Source organism: Mesocricetus auratus, unplaced genomic scaffold (genome assembly GCF_017639785.1).
Source record: "Mesocricetus auratus isolate SY011 unplaced genomic scaffold, BCM_Maur_2.0 Super-Scaffold_100021, whole genome shotgun sequence".
NCBI lineage: Eukaryota > Metazoa > Chordata > Mammalia > Rodentia > Cricetidae > Mesocricetus > Mesocricetus auratus.
Genome location: NW_024429202.1, coordinates 18,565,686 through 18,578,333, shown reverse-complemented (window position 1 = coordinate 18,578,333; position 12,648 = coordinate 18,565,686). Strand labels below are relative to the sequence as shown.

General features: G+C 40.5%; 1 protein-coding gene across 1 annotated transcript in view; it reads right to left on the bottom strand.

Annotated features, from left to right (window-relative positions):
• Positions 1-12,648, bottom strand: part of Lmbrd1 (LMBR1 domain containing 1) — an 87,711-nt gene that overhangs the window by 65,454 nt on the left and 9,609 nt on the right. Inside the window, exon 3 of the mRNA XM_005086518.4 lies at positions 8,948-9,008. Within this exon, the coding sequence (XP_005086575.1) occupies positions 8,948-9,008 (61 nt within the window). The remainder of the gene's footprint in view (positions 1-8,947; positions 9,009-12,648) is intronic.

Sequence of the window (12,648 nt, the reverse complement as noted above, 5' to 3'; positions counted from 1 at the left end):
ACTTATTCCAACTGCTATAATTACTGTTTGCATATTTGAGTCCTGAATAGAAGTTCTCTGAGAGTACATTGATTAGAAGTGATTATTTTATCCTCTATGCCAATCAATGGCTAATGTGAATGGAGTAGTTATATCATTTACATTTAATATAATCTCTGATAAAGATGTATTTACCCATCTCATCATTACTTCTGCCTATCTCTCCCTGCCTCCCAGCCCTAGCTTCCCTCCCTTACTCTTATTTTGTATTCAATAGTGGTTTTCTAGTGTAGCATTTTGATCCTGAAGGGCTTCTTTCACTATTTTTTGTGAGGAAGGCCTGCTAACAATGAATTCTCTTAAGTTTTGCCTTAGAATGTCTACTTCATCTTCCCTTTTGGAAGGGTAATGTTAGTGCTTACAGACTTCTTAATTAGCATGTATATTTTCTTTCAGTAGCTGGACTATTGAAATCTACTATTTCACATTAAGAACTAGCTATGAATCACATAAATGCTCTTAGGAATTTCCCAACTTTCAAGTTTTTTTTTTGTTTGTTTTTTACTTTTGTGCTATATTTTCGGAATGACTTTTCAATGGTTCTCTGTCCTTCCGATCTAAGCTGCACTGAAGTGCTTAAATGTGTGGACTAGGATATGGTTATAATTTCTTCTAACATTTTTTCCCTTGTCCTTTCTCCTTTCCATTTGGAACGAGTCTGATCAGGACACACAGTACTTTGAAGCTCTATTGATTTCTCTTCAACCTTCTTTTCCTTGGATATTCAGATTGGGTCATCTGTCTTCAAGGTCACTGAGGTTTTTCTACTGCAATGTCAAATCTACCAGTGGGACATTCCAGAAGAGTTTTCATTTCTCTATTATAACTCCTCAACCTCACAATTTCTGTTTGGTTCTTTTAAAAATCATTTCTAGCTCCTTAAAGACAAATTTCCATTTGTCTCACTTCCCTCTAATTCTTTAAATTTCTTATGCTTTGAACCAGTTCACAGAGGCTGCTTTGAAGTCGGCCACTTAAATTTAACATTTAGAAATATTGCTTGATGAACTGTTGTCGTCCTTAGCATGGGAAGGTTCTCTGAACTCTTTAACTGCATCACAACAGACACCTGACATAATACCATTTGAAGTCTGTATTTTGGATGGTGCTCAGTCTGGGTCGCTGCTTTGCTTCAAGGGTGCTGTTCCTGCTTTGTTTCTTTGATCAATCACTGCCTGTGTTAAATCTTTCAAATCTAGCTCCCACTAAGTGTCTTTACTCAACTGTTTGGTTTTTGTTTTAATTCCTGTTCTGTTTTATTCCTATCTGAGCCTGTCTTTCTGGTGTCTGTCTTCATGTCTGAGTAATTCAACAAACAGCCAAAGACTAGAAAGTACTACTCAAAGTGAATTCCCAGCAGCTGAACAGGCCCCTTCTAGAGCTGCCTGACTTTGTGGCCTGGCCTGCCTGGCAGATCACCAGTAATCAACCTGAGGCATGAGGACAGGGCAGGCAGGGGTCAAAATACAAGGATAGAATACAACTCCAAAACATTGCAGCAATTTTTAAACTCTCCCAAGTGGGATAGACATTGCACTGATTTCCAACGTACTTCAATAGTGGGGTTTTCTTCAATTTTAGTTCAACTTTCCTTTTTTGGGGGATGGGAGGGGGAATCTGCCAATCTTCTTACCTGACCATGTGCAAAACCCTACCCTAGACTCACTCATGTAATAATGCAAAAATAATCTCTTCTTCCATTTACAGGTGGCAAATTCTGTGAGCTGCCCTAGGTTGCACAGCAAAGAAATACTCATTTCCTAAACATCTGCACCCCACGCTACACCTACTGAGATGTGACGCACATTTCTGGGTATGTCCCTGAGGCATTTCCACAAGCAGATGGTGGTGGCTCTGACCTAACCGATAGTTTAACCCAATGATTATTTTTAAATCTGAGTGGACTATCAGGAGCGCAGCCCCTACGAAGGATCCTTGTCTCATGGAGGACATATTTAGTCCAGCTCCTCTTGTTCCTCTGCATCCAAACCTGTGTGAGATGAGTAGCTCTATACTGACTGCCCTTCCTCATCATGATGTCCTGCCTAACTCCAAGCCTAAAGCAATCAATCGATTCGACCCTGGACTGAGACATCTGAAGCCTGAGCTTAAGTTGTCCTGCAAGGTTTTATTCATACATATTTCATCACAGCAATAAATACTGATGAAAATACTAGGTATTGATGGCAATGTCTAAAAGTAGTGGCTGAAAAGGGCATGTAGAACCCAGCACAATGTTCAGACCTGTAATCCCAAGATGTAGGATTCTGACTTTAAAGCAAGCCTGGACTACACAAAGAGATACAGGAAAAAAAGCATCAACCAAAAAAAAAAAAGTACAGAAAGTAAATTTATAAAGAGCATGTACTGTCATAGATTCTATGAGATACAAATATGAGCAAAGTTTAACCAACTGATCTTGCTAGAATTTCTCCTATGGCTACAAAGGACCAACTAGCAGCTACTGCAAGGCTCAAACGGGGTAGACCTGCCTCTGAGCTCACTCGAACAGTGTAGTCTATTCTATTCTAGTTCTTACTGGCTGTGGCTGGAAGCTACTTCATTGCCTTATTATGTGAGCCACTCTATACTAGGTAGGGGACTGCAAGGCAGCATGTTTAATCAAAGCTAAGGAGAGAAAAGAACCAGGGGCACAAGCAAGGTAGAAATCCCTCTCGTAAAGCCTCACTCCAGAAGTGATAGCCCACACTTTTTGCTTCATTTTCTCTGTTAAAAGCAAATTACTAGATACAGTACGCAAGAGGACTGGGCAACAAAGGGCACAGGTCTGAGGAGGCCGAGAGCATTATGGGTCTTCTTGGGCATCTGCATACAGAGGAGAGTTGTATGAAACAAGGCCTCAGAGTTTCAGGAGATGAACAATGACAGACCACATACATAAGGTTCAGTGCATTTCAGTAACAACTTACTCTTCCTCTGAGTGAAAAAGAAAATATTTTTTAGGGTTACAAGCAGATGAGAACAGAAGCTCATGTTGTTAAATAATCTCTAAGATAACTATATCATGAATACCCTGGGGCAAAGGATAGTAAAATGATATATTAAAAAGCTGCTGCAATAACCCAAAAAGAGACAATGGTGGCTTAAGCAGCAGAGTAACCAGAAGGTAGTGAGGGTAGTTGGATCCAGAAGTAGTTGGATTCTTAATTAATTGGGATGATCAAGCATAAGAAAACATCCTGCCATATTTGACATACAAAGTGGAAAAAAACAGTGATGTCTCCAAGGTTTTTTATCTGAAGTAACTCTATTCCTCCAGTTGCTATCCACTGAAATCAAGAAAATCAAGAGATCTAGCAAGCTGCAAGTCGGTTGCTCTAGATGTGTTATATCTGAAATGGCTTTGATTTCTTTGTAGAAATTCCTGCAATAGTTGCAAACTAGAATATGAAGTTCAAGAGAGATCAGCACCCAGACTTAAATCTGGAAGTTTGGCATATAGATGGCACCGAGTCAAGCCACAGTGTAAAACAAGTAAGAGACTGGGATGAAGAACTGGCCTGAAGATTAAACCGTATAAAATATGCTAGGGATTAACTGAGATAAAGAACAAATGTGAGTATTAAGCCCGGGGGCACTTATACATCAAAGAAGCAAGCAATACAGGAGAAAGCAAAGAGCCATCCAGGAAAACTCAAGGCATAGAAAGCTAGAAGAAGGAAACCCGTGAGTACATGCTTCTCCAGAGTCTCGAGTAGGGTAGGTCTGTGATTCCCGAGGGGACACACTGACAGTCTGTCCAGACACAGGATGTTCAGATCACACAACTGAAGACTGCTTTAGTTTTCCTAGCTTCTACTCAGAGACAATGAAATAATTTTTACATAAAAGGGAGAGCAAACATAACAGGAAGTTACATTTTTTTTTTTTTTGGTTTTACGAGACAGGGTTTCTCTGTATTGTTTTGGAGGCTGTCGGTCCAGCCTGGCCTCGAACTCACAGAGATCCGCCTGCCTCTGCCTCCCGAGTGCTGGGATTAAAGGCGTGTGCCACCACCGCCCAGCTGGAAGTTACATTTTAAAGTTTCTTTTAAAAAGGAGGTGAGGGGCCAGGAGACAAGACTTGCTGTCTTACCAAAAGGACTTTACAGACCTGAGTCACAAAAAACAAATCTTCACCTTCCTATCTTCTCTGGAAAGCACTGAATGAAATACACCATTACAGACATTTCAAAAATAATGTGCCAGAAGGATAAAAATGGAGATTAGAGGCTAATTCTTTCAATACTGACTTTTCCTTTCACTAATCTCTAACAGGGTTGGAATAAACATCAGCAGTAACATCTACTTATTGCTTATCTACATGTGTCTACACCCTTAATATTATGGAACCGGTACTATTTAATCAGCATTTCAAGGTAGAAAAGTCACAAAAACCTGGTAAGTCCAATGAGCTTTTTCAAACTAGAGCCTAGGAGTTACAAACCCTGCTAAACCTTGAATGTATGTCCCAACGCTCATGTATTAAAAACTTAAGCCCTAATAAAGCAGTGCTAGACGGCAGGAGAGAGAGATAGACAGACAGACAGACAGATAGAAAGATGTATAGATATTGATATATGCAAGGGAAATTCGCTTAAATGAAATCCTACAAGGAAGCAGGTAGCAAAACAATTGGCTCTGCCATACTAGATTTTCAAGTATGGCTAAAGCAACCATGAGAATAAAGGGAAGAGTTAAAAAAAAAAAAAAGCACAATGAAGAAAGCTAAAGATAACAGACAATTTGAAACACTGGAACAATTTAGTTAGAGAAAGACTGAGACCTGAGGGGCTGTGGTAGTTTAAATAAGAATGGCCTACATAGGCTCACATGTATCAACATTTGGTTCCCAGTGGAAGAAACAAGATTAGGAGGTGTGGCCTTGTTGGAGGAGATGTGTCACTAGTGGTGGACTTTGGGGTTTCAGAATCCCAAGCAGGTCCCAAGGTCTGCTCTGTCTCTTGTCTCCCCCCCCCCACCTGTGGATAAGGATATAAAGTCAGCCACTGCTCTGGCGCCTGCCAGCCTGTGTAAATCCACGCTGCTCACCACAATGATCATGGAATTACCCCCTGAAACTGCATGCAAGTCCCCAGTTAAAAGCTTCCTTTCATAAGAGCTGCCTTTGTCATAGTGTCTCTTCACAGCACTAGAACAGTGACTAAGACAGGGACATGGAGGACTCAGTACCAGACCTAAGTAGAAAAGTCAAGTGAAACTGAAAATCAAAGTCCCATATAATAGCATCTGTTTCACTGCAAAGAGGTATGAAAATGGTGAAGAAAACAATGAAAAAATAAATAAGAAAAATAAACACCAAGAAGGGGGGTAAACGAATCCTTACAGTTCTTGGGTAGAAGAACACCTCAAGTGGAGCTTCTGAATTAAAGACCCTGTGACTAAGAGCAAAGGGCAGGGACCAGCAGGTACCCTTTTCATTCTCCATCAGGTTCTAGGAAACTCCCTTGCAGACAGCCTCAGGCACTAGAGGGTGAGCGGTAGTGAGAAGTCAATAGCTGGGAACTATCCAGATATTGACTCTCGGGCAGCTGCCAGTCTTACATGTGGGAACTTTGTCTGAAAAAACAAACTTTCATTCACTTAACAGAAGGTCAGGAAGAATGTGGTTTCTACAGGTGAGTGTTTGCAGATGTCCCCATGGGGACTGCTTCACATGCAGCATGGGCACTGGTTATCCTGACATTGGGGTGCCATTGCTCTCTGCTGCGCTTGCACTGGACCTGAGGTGTGAGGCAGAACGATGGTGGATAAGCATTCTGGCTTTTAGAAGGAAAGGCAACAGTGGGTCCAAACTATACTTGTAATCACTGTATACTTCAGAGGGGGAGAAGGCCGGGGACTTCATTCAGTGTCCCCCTGGAAGCAGTAAAATGCCCGTTAAATACCCACCTTTGAGGATGAAACCTTCACTGCTGTCTGGGAAGAGCACAGTGACACACACGCACACCTTACAACAGCTCAGCAGTGTGTGCTACTGTAATTGTGAGCCTCACCATCCACACTTTCAGTTCCATCCCCCCTTTAAATTTGAGAAATCAAATTTGAGAGTTAAACAATGGTTATACAGGCTTGAGTACATTAGGCAGATTATCAAACATGGGCATGGGACCCTTGGCACAGTGGTGTATAGCTGTAGTTCCAGCTCTCCCATGGGCTAAGACACAAGAACTGATTTGAGCCTAAAAGCTGGGTTCAGTTTAGAGAAGGTATACTAATCTCAATATTCTAGGAAAAATGGTGGTCAAATAATATACAAATAGATTTTTTTGTGTATGCTGAAAACACACACTCCAAGGCAAGTGAAAGTAAAGCTTTGAGGTCTCAGATGCTCAAGCCTGGCCAGTGTGGCAGTCTCTTCTGCTGCCAGTGGTTCCAGATGTAGAACTCTCAACTCTCTCTCCAGCACAACTCTACCTACATGCTGCCACACTTCCCACCATAACCATAATAGATTAAAACTGTAAACTGAAAGCCAGCCCCCAATTAAATGTTTTCCTTTAAAGGAGTCATGGTGTCCCTTCACACCAAAGAAACCCTAACTAAGGCACACAAGTTAAATCAGAATCTCTCTGGAACAACTGAATTATTTAAAGGTCCCAGATGATCCTGAAGTTGCACTGGGGTTTTAATACTACTAATTATTCCCATAGGTCATACTCCCAGAACCACTGACTAAAAAGCAGCTAGCTGACTTAACAGCAAACAGTCCCAGCTAGGGTTGTACATCCACTAATATGATGATCTGATTCCCTCATCTGTACATGGTTCAAAAGTAATGGGTCAGGAAAATTTCATTGAGATACTGAGTTTGAGAGTCCACAATGACTAGCAAGATTAACAACAGAAATGTGTTGATATCCCTAGAGAGATGAGATTCGGAATAGCAGACTCTAATGGGCTATGATTAAACCATGCCTTGGATGCTTTGAATCTTAAGGTTCAGAAGCAAATCTAATAGGAAAAACAGTGAGGCTTGGAGACAGTAACTATTTTAGAAGCTGGGCTAGCCACAGTCACAATAGACAAGAACAATCATCACCGTTATCCATGTTAGGTTTCCTCATTTAGACTTTGCAGTCATTCAAATTTCTTTTTGTAAATGGCAGACTCCTCTCCTCTCTCTCTCTCTCCCTCTCTCTCTCTCTCTCTCTCTCTCTCTCTCTCTCTCTCTCTCTCTCTCTCTCTCTCTCTCTCTCTCTGTGTGTGTGTGTGTGTGTGTGTGTGTGTGTGTGTGTGTGTGTATACACTAGGAATTGAACTCAGGGTGTATGTATACACCAGGGATTGAACTCAGAACCTGGCAATCCAACAAGCAATCTGATATAGAGCTTTGGTCACCAACTCTATCTTCTGCAGAGAATTCAGCAACCCCTAAAGCATCCCCCCATTGGTAATGATCAGCTTATTTCCTCTGCATTTACAATGAGACTAGGACACTTTATCCCTGAGAAGATAGAGAATATCCTTGGGATGATTCAGAAAAACTCACTAAAATCCCTCTCTGTAGGTTGTTGGGGATAACATTTAAAAGTCTGCCTAAAGCAATAGTGTGCTTTACAAGTGTTTTTGTGACCTTAGTAGCAAAAGGTCATTGTAACAGCTGATAAGTTCAAGGATAAGATATGGTTCCTAGACTCAGGCTTCATAGTAAGTTTGGTTATCTTGTCACATGATCTACAGGGTGGAGACTATAATGTAACAGGGCACAGACCCAGTTCCTCAAAAGAATGTTTAAAAAAGTCATTTGTATTAACCCAAATAACTTGTAGTGAAAACTTAACACAGAGCTATTTATATCTTATAAAATCTACTTAATGTAATAACCAGAAGTATTAAAGCACACACTGAGGGCATGGGGCTCCCATTCTCAGCTGACTAGCACATTTCTATCCAGAGTGCTATATCATCTCTTAAAAGGCACTACTATTTCTTTCTGTTTCCTGGCAGCTGCTGGATTGTCCCCTAAGAACGCACTGCTTTCCTCTTAAACTCTAGTAAAATGCTCCTCAAGCTCTAAAAATAAAAATAAACAAGTGGAAAAAAAAGAAAACAAAAATAAATAAATACATTCTATATAAATACTATAAAAGCCTTCTAAAACCTAAACCAGAGGAACTTCGTGGTTCTTATGGATCAGGAGAAAAGACATGCGTTAGAACCAAACCTGCTAAATTAAAATCCAGGAAGCCTCTTGAACAAAAAAATCATTCACTTAGGACCAGCCAGACAGTCCAGCAAGAAAAGGGGTGTGGCCCCAACTCTGTTGACCTGAGTTCAATACCCAGGATTCCTATGATGGGAGGAGTGAACCAAATCTCACAAGTTCTTTTCTGACCTGGCATGCATAAGGTAGCACTCATATGCCTAAGCATACATACACACATGCAAATAAGTCAGTGCAATAAAATTAGCTATTCCTTCATTAGAAATGTCTGTGTATTTTTCAATTTCCAATATTATGTCCTATTAAAATCTTATTCAATATCTTGATTTACTGATTTTAAAAAACAGCATCCTTTTCCAAAATATACATATTTAAACCTTTTTATGAAAGCCTAATTCTGGGACTATTCAAATAAAAGAAAGCATTTAGGTAGCTATTTGTACCTTCTGTCTAATATAGGTGGGAGGAGGAAGGGACAGAAAGAGGCCAAGCGACCACAGCCCCTAGAAAAAACTCCCAGAGTGTACTCTACTACCCTCAGTGTTGTGAGAGGAAAGCCAGAAAACCGAGCACGTATCAAATACAGAGCACAAGTGGGGGAAACTGCTAATTTATTTATTCCTTGTGTTCAAAACTAATAACAAAATTCAGAGTAATCATGTAGTTTTACTTTAAATTTGACTGGCAGGCGAAAGAGAAAATGAAACCGAATGATACTCACTATAGTAGCCATACAGAACGGTGTTCTCAATCTGGACGCTGACATTGGCATTAGCCCACTCCTAGGATAAAAGGGAAACAGTAAGGGTATTAGCTTTAACAACAGTTTTGCCTAACATGCAGAGTGAAGATTAGGTACCAATGAGTATCATCTCTGGGGTCTGTTATGGCTGAAATATGGTCTCTATGAGAAATGAGAGCAGACAATCAAACAGGCATCAATACATAAGCACTGAGACAGCAACAGAGTTACAGGGAAAACATGATCTCGAGTGACTTTCCCAACTGTCCTCAAATGTCACTCAAGGAAAAAAGGATAGTCTTAGAAAACTGAAAAGATGATACAAGGAGGGAAAACAGAACAGAATATATAGAGAAGGCTTGAAAACAAACAAACAAAAAACCCAAAACCTGTAAGAAGCTCAAGACAGACTCCCCATGGCTGTGGAAAGGTAGCACGACAGGACAGGAAGGGCTACTGTTGGCGGGACCTGTGAGTCAGTGTCAGTATTCTGCATTTTGTGTAGGAGCAACAGAAAATAGTGGGGACTAGATGAGGAATAGCAGCTCTGGCTTGTGCCTCAGGAAGATCTGGACATTAGATACTGTGGCAGTCTTCATTATCAACTTGGCTCTATCTAGAATTGGGTTTTAGAACTTACAGATTGCTGAAGTATGCCTGTGGAGGTGTTTCCAGAGAGACTTAAGAGAGAATGAAACACACCTTGGAAGAGGGTAGCACCATGCCATGGGCTGGAGCCCTGCCTCAGACTAAGAAAGACCAAGGAGTGCTGCATTCCCAAGTCTCTGCTGCATTCGCCCACACCAAGATGTCTGACCAAGTACAGGACTAACTCACTGAAAGCTGAGCTAAAACAAGCCCTTTCTCCCTTAGACTGTTTCTGACCAGTATTTTGTCATAGGCACGCAAAGTAACTACTGTGTTTGGTTTTCACTGCTGTGCAGAAACACTTGACCAAAACCAGGAGAGCAAAGGGTTTATTTCCCTGCACAAGTTATAGTCCATCGTGAGGTCAGGGCAGGAACTGAAGCTGAGACCATGGAGGAACACGGCTTACTGGCTTGCTCTCATGGCTCACTCAGCTTGCTTCCTTATATAACCCAGGACTACATGCCCAGCGGTGGCACCACCCAAGAGGACTGCCCCCCTCCATCTCAGTAATAAGAAAATGATCTATGGGCATGCTTACAGGGCAATCTGATGGTTTCTCAATTGAGGGTCCTTTTTCCCAAGTGACATTAGTTTGTATCAAGTTGACAAACACTAGCCAGCACAGTGACTGACACAAGTGTATTATACCTTTTAAAAAATACCTACAAGCTAACTGAAACTTCTTGGCATTCATCCTTCACAGCTGCCATTTCTAAGCTTAGAAAATATAATTAAAATTCATCATTTTCATAGAATAAAACCTGTACCCTGCTGAGACTTAGGTATAATGGAAAGTGGACATCCTAAAAGTTATTTGACAACAGACAAACGGCAAGAAAAGAAACTGAAGGAGATCAACAATAAGAAATTTCTGAATTACTATACAGAGAAAACATCGCACTGTTATTATAGGAGCCTTTCACCCATTCTAGTAACTTGGCACTCTGATAATAGTAATCCGTTCAAAACTGTGGTAGAAAAAAAAAAAACCTCATATATTAAGAGCAAGATAACCTATGACCTGCACATTCTGTGTTAAATCTAACAGAAAAAAAAATCTGACAAATCAAGACATAACAGTGTATAAATTAGTTAAATAGTAGTGTACAATGAATAACTAGATGACTTTAGGACTCTTATTGAGTGAGTTCCTTGGCAACAAAGGAGCCCAAATTCAGCCTCCTTTTCCTACCCAGAAAGAGCTGGGTAGGAAGTTTCAGTTTCTTCTTGGACCTAGGAACCCTGTTCTTAAGGTGTTCAACAATCAGCATATTCTAGCACCCCGTGAACTGCTGATAGCTACTCAGCTCAAACTAGCTGACACCTAGTTTATCTACTGACAAGACTATTTGGCCCTAGAGCAAGACATACGAAAGAAAGTTGAGGTGTAGATGAACCTGTATCGAACCTGTATCCCAGTAAACTCCAGCCTGCACCTTTGATTTTGAATAAGGGATTTTTATCAAAAAATATACAGTGTAGTGTGTTAAAAAAAAAGAAGCTAAAGACATCATTGACCAGGGGAAAGATGAGAAAACGTTTATCATAAATTCTTAACATAAAATATGTAAATATTAAAAACTAAGATCCATTTAATAAAAAAAATAGCATGGAGTACTTTAGAGTTAGGGAAACAGAACAAGCTGCAACCAATGGCTTAAATGCACTTAACTTCTATCTTTAAAAATTTAACAAAAGGAAAATACAGAAACATAAATTGTTAATGGACCCATTGCTCTGAGAAATCTATGGATGAGGAGAAAGGTTTTTTGTCCCGCTGTCCTAAGTACCCAACATGAATGGACACAACCATTAAGTGTCAGCTCCTCAGAGCCTGGCATCCCTAGTGATTCCTTACACATCAGAGCAGAATATTCAAAAGAATTTTAATTAAGATGATCAAATCAGTGAACCAGAGGATATTTAGTTCTGTTTTCATTTGTTACATCTTACACAAAGCCCCAACGCATTTCCCAGACAATCTGAGGAAGAAGTGCCATCCTCACTGAAAACCACTTAAAGTTAAAACTTGGAAATTCCACAAAAGACCAATCTCAAAACATAAATTAGGAACAGACAGTATGAAAGTAATTTAAAGGCAAATATTCATTGAAATGTAACATCTTTTAATTTAGAGGGCTCTTCTGTCTAGCCAATTTTTAAGACAATAGACCAGCCAAATTGTTATTATTGTAAAGCTACAAATATGTGTCAAATATACATCAGAGTTCAAGGGTTCTTAGTGTATTTGCTTTATACACTTCCCTACCTCCCGAGTATCTGATGGACTGTTGGGAGGCTGACTTTAGATAGCCTTCCTCCTCGCACACTTTGAGAACTGCTATGCCCTTGATATGTTTTATAAACTCTTGTCTCCCAAAGGAGAAACTACTGAGAACTTCAGTTACTTAAAAGCCAGAGGAATGGGGAACAGTCAAGAAGGAGGACTAAAGACTAATAAATTGGAATATCTCAGAAAGATTACGGATTCTACAGAAAGACACAGTGGGTATGCACGCCTTTGCTATTCTTCAAGACGACCCTGGAACCTCTCTGTCCAACTAGAGCTCCAACTAAACCCTCCCCACTCTCAAGTGATAACCTCACCGTGGAAAAGTGATTCCACATTAGGAGCATCTGTCAATGTCCTGAGACATTAGAAGCTGGAGGAGGGCAAAGGGGCATCCAATGCTACAGGCATCTAGTATAGGAGAATCTTGTACAGTAATTACCCAGGGCTAAACACCAACAGTGGTCTCAGAGTTTGAATCTAAAATACTGACACTGACTCAACTTATTGACAAAGTTAAAACTGACCTCTATTTGTACCCAAACTTTAGGCCTATCTTCCTTCAAAGCGGCACACTACTTCATTGTTAATCCTTTTGTTAAGTAGCAACAAAGCCCAGTAAGGAAAACCTCCTTCTGTTCAAGAGGATAGGGTTTGTGGCTTGGGTGGAGATCTAAGGTCCTCGTTATCAGGGGACCATGTCCCTAAGACAGTGGGCTCACCTTAAGCCATACTAAAG